The sequence below is a fragment of the Ambystoma mexicanum genome, chromosome 7p, assembly GCF_040938575.1.
Source record: "Ambystoma mexicanum isolate Mex_15411 chromosome 7p, UKY_AmexF1_1, whole genome shotgun sequence".
In the NCBI taxonomy this organism is placed as follows: Eukaryota; Metazoa; Chordata; class Amphibia; order Caudata; family Ambystomatidae; genus Ambystoma; species Ambystoma mexicanum.
In genome coordinates this window covers 166,016,576-166,033,139 of record NC_090939.1, presented here as the reverse complement: position 1 = coordinate 166,033,139, position 16,564 = coordinate 166,016,576, and the positions used below count along the sequence as shown (strand labels likewise).

The window sequence follows — 16,564 nt, the reverse complement described above, 5'->3', positions numbered from 1 at the left end:
ATTGGTAAATTGGTATGCTTGGTTCAAAGTATTATAAAAATAATTTATACAGCGTCTAATGCCGTACTACCTGAGTTTGGTGTCTAAGCATGGATCCGGGATTCGAACCTCTGTTGCTCTGCGTGGTCTTGCTTCCAAGACCAGCGCGTTATCCTGTGTCATCCACTGTTCATAATGTTTAATATGTCTGACAATCTCCTGATTTTTTCCCCCTGTTGAATTTGATTTGGCAGGAGCATGTTTCTCCTTTAGTGCGTAGGTGCTTGTATCTCCTTCTGTCCCGGGTGATCACCCAGGACAGACAGAGATATAAGGTCCTAAAGGAGAAACACACCCCGGGCAAATCTGGGATGAGCGTATGTGACTTGGAGAGTGTCAAAAGTTTAGCACTTTCTGTGTACCCCACACAGTGACTATCCCATGCTGTGCCCACTCATAATCATGAGGTATTTTAAAGCAAGTGTAACCCAGGTATTTTTGCCCTGGCTCCCTGGCTGGCCTATCCATCAGACCACCATATACTATAACCTCCCAGACCAGCTGCAAGAGAAAGACATATTGGTCAACCAGCGACACAGTAAATAACAGGAAATGGGCTATACTCTGAGTTAATACCATCAAGCTATCACCAGTAAGCACACTACCTACAGATAGTATTTTGCCCTGAAAGGAATCTCTCATTTTAAAACAGTAAACAAATTTCGGTTGGAATGCCACCCATAAGCGCCAGGGGACCACTCCGGTGGTGATAGTGCGCCGTACAAATGTCCTTTAACATTAACATACCTGGATGTTTGTTGCTGTTGCGTAGAGCTGCATGGTGCAGTTCTGCCCAGACTGCCCACGGCTCCCTCAAGGAGGTCAAAACTGGACCCCCAGTCGAGCACTCAGCACAGCATCATATTCTATTCCTAAAAACTCTCTGTGCCATCCACCAAATGTTGAGCTAGAAGTTATCTCTTGGGGGGACACACAGGGACGTCATTTTTCCAAAATGCCAGGCATAGTGGACGTGACATCCCACGACCCTTGACCACTGATGATATCACAGGAAGTGATGAAATTTGACTCCACCCCCAAGTGACATCATGGGAAGTGATGACACACAACCTTTCACCCCTTAACAAAACAGGCAGTGTCATCACATGGCATTGTTCCTCAGTACACTAAGAAAAATATGGTTATGATATCATCACTGTAATATGAAATACATTTCATCATCATACGAAGCGTTCAGTATCAGTGTGTGCAGGCCCATATTAGCAAGATCTTTTAGTTGTGTGACCACCAAATGGGATGGTACCATGTTCCCCTGCCCAATGGACCTTGCCAAATATGCACTAGCTACTGGTTGCAGCCAGTTTAAAAAACATTTTTTTTTTAAAACTCTTTTTTTGGCCCGGGGTAGCAAGGGAGACAGCATGGGTCACAGCTGCCACCCCTGGCACCCCCCAAATGACGTCCCGGGAGACAGTCTGCATGCAGTTCCTACGGCAGGCCATCCCACACACTACATACTTTGCATACCTGGGCAAACCATGTTGTATGATGAACTTCTACATTATACCTGGCCTTGCCGTGGTTCCATTCAGTTCCTGACACATAATCATGACATAACATTGGGTCCCATTACCTTGGCTTGTTGCTACCTTGTTTATAAAGCCATTAGGGGAACAGAACCTTCACTTTATCATCTTCGGGGGGGGGGGAGACCAGGCACTCCCTTTCCCCCATGCCTCCTCCAGCGCCGTCTGCTCCTCGACGCTCAGGGCAGGCACCTCTCAATGCAGGAACCTCTCTTCACAATGAGTGTCTGAGCAGAGCTGTCGCAGAGGGCCCACCGCTGACTGCCCCCTACTCAGCTTGGCTTGAAGAGCGTGTGAAGGATGGCGTCTTCCTTTCGAGGCCCGCTCAGGTGCTGCTCCACCAACCAGGAGGAGCTGCTGAAGTGCCTGGTGGTGGCACTCTCAGTCTAAAGTTCTACCAAAGCTCGTCTGCATTTTGAAACAGCCCCTTTTCCTGTTTCTGACATTGATTTTAAACATTCCTTATTCCTGAAATCAAGGCGTCAGTAAAACAATTACGTCACCCTTATGCTTGAACCTTTCCTACCTTTCAAGAGACAATCAGCCGTCTCTGTGTACTGCCTCATTGACTTCACAATACAAAAGTCACTGTTTCACACAAGCATCTTGTGAATAGATCACATACTAGTCATCATTTGTAAAAACAGGCTTATGAGGGGGAGGTATTTACTGTGGAGTATAAACAGGGTGACAGGCTTCGGTATGCTAATGGCCCCTCCTCAGTGAGCTGTGACGTCACAGAGAAGGGGGCCATTAGCACTCTCCATTGCACACTTGTGTCTGCCCCAGTCCAGTAATAGAAGATAAGACGTGAAAGAACGCCGTGCTATGACTTTAACATAACATTATGTCAAAGTCTTTCATGGGCGTCAGCCTGCAGTACACCATAAGCATTGGCAAAGCCAATAGTGTGGGCTTTAGTGTAGGCATGGGAAAGGCACTTGCCAGGCACTGCTGTACTGGTATTAACTGGCCATTGATGGTAGCAGGTGCAAAATGGTGAGAGTACCTGGGCATCGAAAAGCAGTGCCTGGAAAATGCCTAATAATTATACACAAGCCAAAACTGCTGGCTTTGCCAATGCCTGTTCATAAACAGACTTCGGCGAAGGATGCGCACAGTGCGGCTGAAGGCAGACCTGGCTAAGACATTTTTATTACACCAGTTTGATGTGTACAACTCCAATTAAGTCATTAACTGTCAGAAGACTGCTTTGATAAAACACTGACAGGCACCTGCCAGTGCAAAGTTTGATGATAAATCTGGATTAAAGCGAGCTCAAGGAGTTCCCATAAGGAGATGTTTTGGGTGGGGAGAGGCAGAAACTGTGTGGGAATGGCCATAGGGATTAACATGGCTCTGGGCAGTCAATGGGTGGGCAAATAACCAAACAACACCTGCAAGCTATGTGTCCCTCCTCATATGCCATTTCTCCCTATATGTACTCTAATGCAATAGTTTGGGCTATGAGGCGTTGAAAGCAACACCTTATAGGCCAAACTAAAAACAAACTCTTTATTAGTATTTCACAGTTGCAGGTCTCCCTGTTTTACACCTCAAATTAGCACACTTTTTTCGTGTTTTCATGGATGAGGATGCATACCACAAAGCTTTCTAAGTGCCACCACTGGGCTGAAGTCATGCTATGGCCACCCACTACCGTAGCTCTCAATCTTTCATGTCCCCTGGACGGGTGAAAACACCCAATTGTGTATTTAGTCCATTGATTGATATGGCCGTGTAGGGAGCAGCGGGTGAGAGAGCTGCCAAAGTGGCAGGTGACACCTGCCAAAAGCTGGTGAGTTGATAGGTACAACAGTCCAGGATCCACACAAGCTACTTGAGCATAGACTTCTTTGGCAACGGATGACTTCTGCCGCTGTCCCGGGGCCGCGTGGCGTGTGTCAAGCACTGTCTCCTTCTGGTCAGCCCTGTGGCTTTCCAGCCCAGGGCAGTCTCGCTCCTCCACTGTGCACATCCCAGCTCTGACTTACATAGGTGGGGTGGTGAGACAAGTCCCTCTGCTCGGGTGCCAATCCACCTCAGCACTCTCAGGATCTACAATGCCCGCCCTAAGCTGTCACAAATGCAGGTGCCGGCTGATGCCCTTCTGGTTGGTCGGTCTTCCTGGAGGCCTGCTCACAGTGCCTGGGGTTTCGCTCCCACACCCCTTAGAGGGGAACCCTCAAACATTGTCTCCACCCTGACATTCTGAGACCTCCCCTCAAGAGGCATAGCAAAGTGTATCAAAGCACTGGCACATTTCGCCTTACCTCAACTGCGTTTGTTAACCAATGTGGTGTGTGTTTTTCTTCTTTCTTACAAGTATCAATACCTTATGTAAGCCTGATCTAGGTGGGCCCTGATTGGGCTAGAGATTCGACAAGTATTATCAAGGCCAACAGTTTTAGCTTATAAGAAGGCATGGGATGGGCATTTTCCAAGCACTGCCATAATGATACTACCTAGCCATAAAATGGCAATAGCCGGACAAAAGCGTTAATACCTCAGCTATTATATTATGTCAGTGACTGGCACATACCTATCTAATGCCCATAAAGGAGACAGCATTCTTGCCTTTGTCAATGCTTGTTTTTTTTAAGGAATTCAGTGCAAGGAACACATGCCAGGATGCACATATTGCCTTTAAACAAAGTGACTGAAAGTACCCTTTAATTATATTTTTATTACTAGAGAAAAGCTGGTTTACAGCTGCAACGAAGACTTTACATTTCCAAAAACTGCTTAGAGTAATATGGGCATCCCCTTAAGAGCAAATCAATAGCTGAAGATTCAGAGTGATCCATGTTCCCTATTCAATTCAAGTGTAGGTTATCCAGTCCTGTTTTTTATTCTTCAATGCTGGGGCTATTAGTCCTGAACTAAAAATGGGAGAAGCAAAACTATAGGCTCCAGGATGAAAATAATAGTATTGGGATTGGATGACCAATGTATGTTTGGAATGAGGAAACTTGAGATCTCTGCCCTTTTAGAAGTCCACACGCCTTTACTGTGAGCACCGAGTTCATAATCAGACCTCCAGGGCAACCCACCCGTCCTGCGTTAGAAGCGAGCTATCCCAACGAGCAGTACATTAACGGCTGGTTCCCCAAGTTCAAGAAGGATCAGGGGTCAGCCAAGTAGGGTAAGCATGGAAAAAACAAGGGCACGCCAGTCTTCCCTGAAGGGATTTAGGAGCAACAGCGGAACAACCCCAAGACGAATGGGCAGCAACAGAGCAACCCGGAACACATTTCATTTACCAAGAAATGTATACATTGCAGAGAGTGCCGAGTGGAGAACCCAGTGTACGCTTCATGTTTGAAAAAATCTGGACCACATCAGAAATCTCTCCGGAAGCTGCCGCTGGCCTCAAGAAATAGAATAGGCTGAAGTTCCCATGTACCACTGGCATCTCATTCTGGAGCAAGGCCTCATTGCGCCTCCAGAGGGTGCTCTTGCATTCGTTGGTAGAAGGTGGGTTTGGGTGGGGAGAGTATATGGTCGAGTCAAGGGATGGGCCAAAAAAGGCATCCCCATGCACAATTGTTTACATTTATTTTTCACTTTGATCAAAACAGATTTCAGTTTAGATGTAACTCCTACGAGGAATTTTGGAGACTCGTCTCCGGTAATTGCTACAAAAAGTGAAAGACAAGATGTTTGTACTCTTCACTCAAAACTATCCACGAATCCAGCAAAAAACACCTTGGTTGGTTCAAACTAGCTCCTTCGCTGTGCCTCAGCCAGGAGAACCTGTGTGCTTGGGTTAGAATAGTGCAAGCTAGCAGTAGGCGAGGGACACAAACCCTCAGTGACTGAAGCCGCAGGCTCAGCACTCTGCACAGATCCTGCTAAAACAAAACATAAAGATGGCAGCAGTGTGGCTCATGTATGGAACCTGCGCTTTCACTCATATTTCAGTGTGTGGTCACCAGTGCTCTTCCTAATTTATGCTTACTTTATCACTGTATAATTCCTGGCTGGTCGCTAGGTTAGTGGATCAGGTGCTCTGTTCTTCTGCTGCGGCTCAGTGGATCGCATCCTTCCTTGGACCTAGATATGCCAGAGTGTCCGTGGACAATGTTCGCTCTACTCCCGGTTTAGTCACCTACCGGGTACCTCAGGCCTCCTGTATTTCGCCAACATTGTTACAACGTATACATCATGCCTCTTCTCGCTCTCCTGGATGACCTGGGTGTCCAATTTACCAACTGTCCAGACGACACACAGGTCATAATGGAATTATCAGGGTACTATGCCAGGGACACCAATACTGTCAACTCTACATATCAGGCCATCGAGGCTTGGATGATTACCAAGTCGCTTGCACTTAACGCTGAAAAAACTGCACTCCTTATCATTGCGTCTGGAAATAAAATCAAAATATTGGGTCCCGACTATGAGAGCTTTTTTATAGCTGCTAAGAAAATGAAAGTTGTCAAGTCTGTAAAAACACTAGGTATTACTCTGCACCCTGAGCTTACAAGTTCCTCAGACTTAAGCATCCTACAAACACCTGTCCAAACTTCTGAACCACAAACGTCAAGAGAGTGTTGAGGAGAGAGGGGAAAGATCCAGTGGTGACAGAATAATTGCAGAAATCGGCTAAGGCTGAAACAAGGGTGTCAATGTGGTCCTATATGGGTCTGGGGGAGCAGGGGAGCACCTGTTTTGATGACACTTTCATGGATCGGACCTGTCTAGAAATGTTGTCAGGTGTAGTCGGAGAGAAAGAGGAGAATGTAGGAGTATAGGGAGGAGCGGCTAGAAGGGGCCAAGAGAGGTGGAGGGAGAGGAGGAGGAGAGCAAGGACAGGATGCCCTGAGTTGTAGTGGTGAAATGAGAAGCCAGAGCGGTACAGAGGGCTGGGAGAGAGCAGGAGAGTGAAGAAATGGTCCCTGGAAAGCCCCTCCTCACCCCCATGAATATGACGGCCCAAAGAGTCAAAACCTATCCAATCAATGTCTTTATGGATACAGGTGCTTCAACATTGGTCATGGACCCAAATGCTTCAATGGATGATGTTGACTAATGCTGAGAAACCACTGTGCTGATGTCATTAATGACACCCTGACATATCCACGTTAGTCACGAAGGACATTCACAGCCACGCACGAAGTTACACAAACACACACTTGTATAAACGAAGAACATGCTTACACATTTCTGTAGATAGAGGACAGATACATATACACACTGTTAAAAGCTTTTATTATTCTCCTCATTAGCTAAGTACAGAAGTTATGCTTAATGCAAGGCAACAAAGAGATGCAGAGCAAGCTTGCGGATGTTTATGTCAACTAAGCCCATGGAACTACAGGATCGCATAAGGAGCCTGGCAGGACCATATAGGACTAACCTATAGGAAACATAGCACCATATAGATGTGCAGAAATCATAGTATAAGTATACCGAGGATCGCATAAGGCCACACGCTGCAGGACGAGAGACGAGGGAAAGCAGAACCAGTACATTCCAAACGTAAAATGACAAGGGGCCCCATCTGCAGAAAACTGAATACATCCTCATAAATTACAGACCAGAAGAGCTCGATTCCATGGTCCTCAACCATGTGATGCGGCCGAGCTAGACAATGGTTATTCACCCACAGTGGTGGGAGGACAAACAGTTCTCAGCAACACAGACATGAAGTGCAACATGAACAAGTTAAGCACATTGCAACGTGGAGCACACACCCAAAGATAAAAGTGGTACTGCTAACAGTTATATTGGGAACACATAGTCATTCTAATCTCCTTGAAGAGGTGTACATAGCGCTGAGAACAGAGCTGGGTCCCAGGCCTTGAGAGACCAGTTCCAACCAATCAGGGGCCAGAAATCTAGGGGTGGATGGAAGGGGGCAAGTGCCAATGGTAATCCTGCGACCCTGCAACACTGTAATAGATAGTTTCTTAGGGAAGGGGCAGGCCATCCACCTCACATGAGAGGGCCAATTAACTAAGATCCATAGGGGCAATCTACACTGTATACCACTCCGAAGCCCCAACAAGAAAGTGGGATAGGTTTTCCGCTTAAGGGCCTATGTTGTGATGATGCTCTGCAACAAAAAGGCTTGACACAGGTTTGTGAGCAGTGATGCTGGAGATTTTTAATGTCCTCTGTGATCCCTGTCAGTTTTTGTGATAAATGACGGTCTAACGTGCCCTTGGCGGAGTCCTCCATTTATTCTGGTGGGACGGGTATGCTCATAGTAACCTTCAGACCTCTGGAATACCATACCTCACCAACAAGAGGAGGAGACCGCAGAAGGATTGGCCAGCTCCTTGCAGATTTTAAAGAGTTTGGCTGTGTTGTTAGAGGCCGCAGAGATGCAGGCTTGGATGTGGATTCTCTTCTTGGACAGGACAAAGAGTCTGTATTGCCTTTGTAGGGCAATTTGTCAGAGGATGCTCCTGAAGCCCTCCACTTCCTCTCGGCCCTCCGGCACTTGCGTTTCAGGGCGGCGAAGTTGGGGAGAGAGGGCCGTAACACATGGCATAATTACTCCTAAGGCCCCAGGTTGGGCTATAGAATACAACAAAATACACTTTGCATATCTTTTGACTGTTGTGCCCTGATACCCCTGGGTCTGGTGCGCATTAGAAATGAATAAACAAACAAACAAACAAACAAACAATCTAATAAAGGCATCGGTTTCTAGTCATGGTTTAACATGGGAATGCAGCTTGTCGTGTGTGATTTGACAAAGAAACAGAAAAATAACTGTTACAAAAACAGTTTTTGAATGTCTAACAAGCATAAATTAAGGGAATCAACTAAGTAGTTTAAAAAGGAAGAGGGTTTACTTTGTGATTTTTGTTGCAAAAGATTAGATGTCTACGTGGAAGGGTCTCTGAACCCAGATGCACCCAATTCCATGCGATTCGCTGAAGCAACCACACTTAATTGGAAGACTCGTCGTAAGCAATTGGCACTCCAATTGTTCATTGTGTACTTATTGTTGTCTTGTCTCAGGAGGCCGACACCCCCATGAGCATTTGCTGCTGCAGGCAAATTAACCACATCATTAGATCAATACAAAGCAAAAGAAGCTCAGGCAATAGCGCCCTTGCAGATGGAATTCGGTCACAGTCAGTGAGAGTAACTCAATAAGAGAGCAAAGGAAAAAGAAGCAGCAAGGTGAGAGCGAAAGAATGCTCGAAGGCCTGGTGGAGGGGAGAGACCCTAGAGTGCCGCAAACAGGAAAAAGATAGAGTACAGCGTGGAAACAGCAAAGGAACAGGAAAAGAGAATGGGCAAGCTCAGGCATGAAAGGAGACTGACAGGGACCTGAGCCATATGACACAAAAAGGACGCGAGAAGAAGGGCAGTCACAAAAAGAGGGGAGGCACAACCAGCATTGACTGCCAGGGAAGAGGCCAAGACTTCAGGCTGCCTCCATCCTGCACTTCCAGAAGGAGCTGAAGACCCTACTCTTTGAATTACACCTTGTCGAACGCTGGCCACCTCCTCTCCAATGACTTGGCCTAATTTCCTGTACCCCCTAACCCTATAACCGACCACCCCTCTCCTAGGAGCTTAGCTTACTCCCCTACTTGAACAGCGCTCAGTTGCTTGCTACATATGCCTGTACATACATAAACACAGCCATTTGGGACTCAGTTCAGGCTCTGTGCTACTCCCCCTTGGAGAATGGGCCCGTAGATAGAGAAACCCAATGCTATTTACATCTTAAATATTTCTTTCTAGGACAAATAATGGTAATTCAAGTTTTTCTGTATGGATCTAGAAAAAAAATGAGATTATTGCAAGTTAATCATTTGTCTTTTTCTTTTCAGAGAACACTGTACCTCGGGCAGTGTTACTACCCTGAAGTGTGTGGGTAAGTTCAGAATGCACTAAAGAAGTATGCCTACATTTAATAACTATATCAGTGAATGTAATATTATTATTTTCTTTACATATTTAAACACGATAAACAAACAACTCACTGCTCCCTCCTTTCTTCCTCCCCCCTCATTCGCTCCACCTAGTGACAGCAGCTGTCGATACATTGACTGATGCACTGTCCTCATACCTCCCGTTGCTCCTCCCCCTCATTCGCTCCCCCTAGTGACAGCAGCTGTCGATACATTGACTGATGCACTGTCCTCATACCTCCCGTTGCTCCTCCCCCTCATTCGCTCCCCCTAGTGACAGCAGCTGTCGATACATTGACTGATGCACTGTCCTCATACCTCCCGTTCCTCCTCCCCCTTAAATGCTCCCCCCTAGTGACAGCAGCTGTCGATACATTGACTGATGCACTTTCCTCATACCTCCCGTTCCTCCTCCCCCTCATATGCTCCCCCTAGTGACAGCAGCTGTCGATACATTGACTGATGCACTTTCCTCATACCTCCCGTTCCTCCTCCCCCTCATATGCTCCCCCTAGTGACAGCAGCTGTCGATATATTGGGCCTCATTACACGGATGGCGGTGGACCATGGCGCTATTAGCGCCATGGTTCATGCCGGTAAAATACCGGCACCGCCTTGGCGGAAAGGGGAATTACTGCCCCATTCCAAGGTTGGCGGGGCGGTAATTCCCCCTTCCACCATTGCCCTTCCCCATTCCCATTTTTGCCCCATAGGGCATAATGGGAATGGGGAAGGCGCTAATTACGGTACTGCAAATTGCGCTACCGTAATTAGCTCCCTGGGTCCCTTTGCGGGTTGGTTTTTAACGCCTGCAAAAAGCAGGTGTTAAATTCTCCAACCCGCAAAGGGACCTCGTAGTAAGGCGGTAAGGATTTACCGGTACCGGTAAAATACTGGTACCGGTAAATCCTTACTGCCACCGTGTAATGAGGCCCATTGACTGATGCACTTTCCTCATACCTCCCATTCCTCCTCCCCCCATTCGCTCCCCCTTAGTGACAGCAGCTGTCGATACATCGTACTCATCTACTTTCCTCATACCTCCCGTTCCTCTTCCCCTCTCATTTGCTCCCCCTAGTGACAGCACGTGTCGATACATCGTGCTGATCTACCTTCCTCACCTCCCGTTCTTCCTCCCCCCTCATTCGCTCCCCCCTAGTGACGGCAGCTGTCGATACATCGTACTGATCCACTTTCCTCATAATTCCCGTTCCTCCTCCCCTCTCATTCGCTCCCCCCTAGTGACGGCAGCTGTCGATACATCGTACTGATCCACTTTCCTCATAATTCCCGTTCTTCCTCCCCTCTCATTCGCTCCCCCCTAGTGACGGCAGCTGTCCATACATCGTACTGATCCACTTTCCTCATAATTCCCGTTCCTCCTCCCCTCTCATTCGCTCCCCCCTAGTGACGGCAGCTGTCCATACATCGTACTGATCCACTTTCCTCATAATTCCCGTTCCTCCTCCCCTCTCATTCGCTCCCCCCTAGTGACGGCAGCTGTCGATACATCGTACTGATCCACTTTCCTCATACCTCCCGTTCCTCCTCCTTTACACCATATTGATTATATGCAGATTGTGTGGGCAACACTGCTTCATAAAGTCACTTCGTAGATAGTCCAAGACCATGCTCATCCCTCCCCTTGAAATCTCTCCGCTTCCTCTTGAAGTCAATACGTGACCCACTTCATAGCATCATTTTCCAAAGCCTTTGGAGCCATTCCACCGCTGCTGGCAGCTGCCTCTGTTTCCACCTTTTCCCCAGTACCAACCAGGCTGCCACTAGCATCATCATGAAGGCCTTCCTCTGGGCTTTGGTGGGCAGCTGAATTCCGAGGTCAAACAGCCTGCACATCCACTCCCGCGCTCCCAGGGGCACATCATAGGCAATCATCGCCTGCATCCATGAGCCCCCTTCCTCCCAGAAGGGGGCTATTGCTGGGCATCCCCACCATACATGGGTCCTGTCCCCCTTCCCCTGGCATCCCCTCCAGCATTCCTATGATACCCATGGGTATATATTATGCAGCGCCACAGGCGTGTAATGCCACTGCATCATCATCTTATACCAGGTTTCCCTGAGCTTTATAGATCTTGTCAATTTGGGGATGTTTCGCTGCAGGTTCTCCCAGTGCATTGTGGGGATTTCCCTGCCACGCGTATTCTCCCATTTTTTCATGTATGCCCACTTTTGTATGGATTTTAACCCACAATTATAGTCCGTTAACTCCTTTTCAGAAAGCAGTGTCTTGCACTTGCTTTATGTTGCTTTCTAATTTCATTAATCCTAGATCCCCATTCACACTAACTATGTTATTATTCGGGTATACAGGGAGTTACCGTATGTCTTATATTCTATGTAAGTTATTGGGGGTCATTACGAGTTTGGAGGCAGCCATGGCGCTATTAGCACCATGGCTGCCTCCAAACTCCTGTCCGGGTTCTCAGAATGGGGACTTACCGGGTCATTCCAACCTTGGAGGACCCGGTAAGTCCCCATTCTGAAAACCATTCTCCATTCCCATTCGAGCCCCCATAGGGCTCGATGGGAAAGGGGAAGGAGCTAATAACGGGCCCGCAAATAGTGGGCCCATATTAGCTCCCTGGTCCCTTAGCGGCTCCAGCTAAGGGCGGCTGGTAAAACCAGCTGGCCTTAGTGGGACCCGCTAAGGGCCCTCGGAATGAGGCGGTAAGGGGCTAACGGCACCGGCATCCTTACCGGTGCCGTTAACCCCTTACCGCCGCACTCGTAATGAGGCCCATTGTGTTTCCTGGTGCACCTGCAGAACTGGCTCCTTGGGAGCAGTTACACCAACAGTTCCATCACAACCTGTATTCATGAAGCCTTGACGCTACGCCAACCAAGGTTATTTATTGGACGGACATCTTTAACATTATCATCATGTGTGGAGAGACCAATTTCATTCCAAATAAATGTAGAATGAACATAGGTATAATAATTGGTAATAGTCTTGCCCTAATAACTGTTATAGTGGTATTATCCTACATTCATTCCCCACAGACATAATATGAAGAGAGTTATCCTGCACGCACATAATTGTGGTTACATTGATGTTGTTTCCCACATGCAAACATGACATTTTGCACACGATGCAAGCAATGCGTGACGTTAGAAATCCTACACTGCACCTCTGGCGAGAGGCCCCGGACTTTGTGCTTTTGATTCCGGTTAACCCAACTTTCCCCTAAATGAGCTCTCATGCCAGGTCTCCTCAGGGACGTGAATCCTGCATGTGCCCCTGACAGACTCTTGCCCTCTTATGGTTAGGGAGCCCCTAATATGGCTTGTTCTCTGTGCAGGTCTCGTCGCTATGACAAGGTGACCTCTTTAGTACGCCTGATGGATGGCTGGGAGTCTCTGGGGGCCGGGAGAGCCAACCGCTCAGTGTTGGTGCTCATATAGAAGGGATATGGTTGACCCCCCCCAGAGCTCTTACGGCCCTTATTGGAAGGTCCCTCGCGTGTCAGGGGATACGTTTAAGAGCCATGCAGGAGGGTTAGAGGTACTCCTACCTGGTCGGATCAAACAGAGATGCATGGAGAGCACGAGGGATTGAATTCCAGAACTTGGCTGCAGCCACTGAGAAAGCACGACCCCCTACCCAAGGCTATTTAAAACGCAGGAACTGAATGAGATGAGCATCTTGTGATCGAATCGATCACTGAGGAACAGAGGGACAACATTTTAACTGAAGATATTCAGCACGCACCAACACCGTAGAAGGCATGGAGAACTATGCAGCGCAATTTTCACTGGATCCGTTTGGGCACAGGAAGCCAGTGAAGGGAGCACAGAATAAGGGAAGTGTGGGTTTCAAAAGGGGATTGAGTCACCACACGCGCGGCCAGATTCTGTAGTATTTGAAGAGGATGAACCAAACAACCTGCTGAGTCAGGTATAAGGAATTACAATAGTCCATAATACTAAGGACCAGAGAGGCAACAACAGGTGCTCGTAGATGAAATTGACGAAAGTGAAGGACTTTCCGAAGCACCCTAAGTTGAAAATGACCAGACTTCCAATTTGGGCTTTGGTCGAGAGAGAGGCAGAGATCTTAAAACCTAGATCCTTAACTACAGGAACCACAGTTGGAAAAGGGCCAATCACAGAAGGCCAAAGAGCTGGCATCCAAAGGGAGGCAGCTGATGGAGGGCCGATTACCATCACCTCCATTTTATCTCCATTCAACTTGAGCCAATTGTCGCTCATTCAACATCCCACTGCCTCCAAGCAACTCCTTCATAAAACACACAAAGCCTTGTATTGTGATCAAATATCAACCAAGTTAATACATCAAAACGTGTATAATTCTTCAATTAGTGGCAAAAGAAATCCTAGATAATTAATTTAGAAATTTCCTGGAGATGCCTGGCCAGGTACATTATTTATTAATGAAAACAAGCGACTCCTTAGCTGGTCTCAGTATTATGCTGAGAATGATTAAGCCAGATGATAATCTGTGTGTCCTCCGCATAGCAAAAGAGGCTGTTTGAGTGGATACGTTTGACCAGAGGTTGGATGTACACGTTGAGCAGAATGGGGATAGGGCCGAGCCCTGAGGGAGCCCACATGTCAAAGGAGCAGGGCCAGGGCAAAAGGAAGACAGAGAAAGAGATTAAACACAATCAGTCAGGAAAGATTTCAACCAGGACTAAACCATACCTGAAAGGCCCATCCCTGCCAAGCGGTTGTGCAGCATGGAGCGATCGATGGTGTCAAATGTGGCTGATAGGTCTAATAAAATCAGCGCGCCTACACAACCGCGATCGGAAAGACGGCCCAAGCCATCTACAACAGAGATGAGCACGCTTTCACTATCGCGGCCAGGGTGAAACCCTGATTCGAAGAAATCCAAGAAATGAGATGCCTCGAGAAACACACTGACCAAGTGAGTTATCAAGGATTTGAGGAGCTTTATTAAGAAAGGTAAAAGAGATATAGGGTGAAAGTTCGGCAGAACAGTAGGGTCCAGTGAGGGTTCTTTAATAGAAGGATCACCAAGGCAAGCTTCAAAGCCGAGGAAATAGAGCCAGCTAAACAACAGTGATTCACCGCCCTCACAATCCTCGGTGCTATAGAAGGCCTAACATTCTTCAGTATTGCCAGAGAGATCGGGTCACAAGGGGAAGCAGACTTCATCTTGTAAGTGTCAGCAACTATGTCAGCTGCGGTGAAAGAAGGAAAACAAGACCAGGAGTGGCGCAAGTTAGGGGCCATGACATCAGTAGCAAATCCTCCAGTCTTCAGGCCAGAAAGAGAGATTTCTTTCACAGAAATGGATAATCTTGTGTGTAAAGTAACTGGGCGGTGATCACAAAGCATCTGTGATGGAAACTGCTTCATGGGAAGCCAAATTAGATGAAACTGAGCATCCAAGACCAAAAAGCTCCTTAGGTTGATTAAGAGCCGTCTCAACATGATTTTCCCTACAAATAGCTTTATGGTAAAAAGTAGTGGCTTGGTGCAATAGTATTTTATCAGCCAAGCAGTAGGTTAACAGCCATTTCAATTTAGCCTGTCCACGTTTGAGCCGAAGTGACTCGCGGTCCTCATTAAACCAGGGTTCCGAAGGACGGCCACGGAGCTAAAAGATTTTCAATGGGACCAATGAGTCAGCCATGGTGGTAAAAAGCCGGTACAAGTGTTGACAAATCAGAAACTTGAGAAGCGGCACAACATTCATTGACATGAGTCGAAATATCTGTAGTGGCAATTAAGCGCCAGTCTCGCTTCACAACCCCACAGGTGCAAAGGGTAAAGGGGCGGGACTCAAGCCCTGAGGAAAAGGGGACGATAAAATGGTTTGTTGAAATGACACGGAAAGCAGGAGAAATGGATTTGAATGTTTCTGAAGAAAGACCAAGATCTAGCGTTTTTCCTAACCGGTCTGTTGGCTCTGTAACAAGCCGATGAAGGCCAAGCTTGCCCCTAGCAGTAATAAAATGCCAAGCTAAATAATTAGATGGACTAGTAGGCTTGAGATGAAAATCTTCCACTAGTAAGTTGGGGTACTGGAGCTGCAAATTAGCAGCCAGTTCAAGAAAGGATTCAACAAAAGTGGAGTCCAAACGAGGTGAGCGGTAAACAGTCCATTCTCTTGAGGAATACATGGCGTGGTTCAGATGGAGGGCAAAATGTTTCAGGACCCAGTCACCCCATAACACATCCTAATAGAGCTGTATTTAGATCAGACTCTTTGACAAAACACAGTTTCTCTTCCTCGTTTAATGTCGATGTTAAAAATGGGCCTCATTTGGATTTAGAGGGTAATCCTACAGGAATGATATGATAGGTTATTTATAACACTCTTAATACCCAGAGGTTTCTAAGCCTGGACCCAGGGATTGAACCTGTGTTGCTCCATGTCGTGTTACTTCCAAGGCAAGCACGTTGCCCCTGAGCTATACTCCCAACACCAATGTCCATTAAACTAAGAATTTAGCACTACCGCAGCTTGAGATTGGTCAAAGTCCTCTTGATTAGAAGATGCAGAATGGCAGCATGGAGACCTACTTTCAGACTCTGTGGTACTCCATGGTGATTGTGGAGTAATTACTGCAAGTGGAAAGACTGTGGTTATAATTTCTCCAATTCCTTGCATTCATGTCGAGGAATGACTTCCAGCCAAGTGCTGGAGTTAACTTCTCTGGATTACCACCAAAGTCCAAGTATTGTGGCACAGTAAAAATGCCGGTGGTAATTCCATCAAAGAACAGGAGGAGGGGAACACGCAAAAAAACGACCTCACAACCTCCCTGTCACACCCAGAAAATGAAGGGGTTGGGAAGTGGAACTAGGAACAGGTAACTCACCCAGTTGAGCAAGCTCAGTAAACAAGACCTTGTCACAGAACAGTGCAGAGAATTAGAATGCACAGAAAAGCTGCACTATTCAGGAGCAGATTCACACTGGATTAATGCTGGCTCTGGAGTAAGAAGCGCCACAGGGCATGTCCAAGAAAACACTGCAGGCCCAACAAGTTCAATATTCAGGAAAGTCAGAAGAAGGACACATCAGGAACTAAGAGCTGTGAACTATGAACTACGAACCAGGGGGGGAGGGGCGTTAATT

At 47.1% G+C, this 16,564-nt stretch overlaps 1 protein-coding gene across 1 annotated transcript in view; it reads left to right on the top strand.

Moving 5' to 3' along the window:
• The window catches only part of TMPRSS3 (transmembrane serine protease 3), a 185,589-nt gene that overhangs the window by 29,106 nt on the left and 139,919 nt on the right, over window positions 1-16,564 (top strand). Inside the window, exon 3 of the mRNA XM_069637338.1 lies at window positions 9,389-9,432. Within this exon, the coding sequence (XP_069493439.1) occupies window positions 9,389-9,432 (44 nt within the window). The remainder of the gene's footprint in view (window positions 1-9,388; window positions 9,433-16,564) is intronic.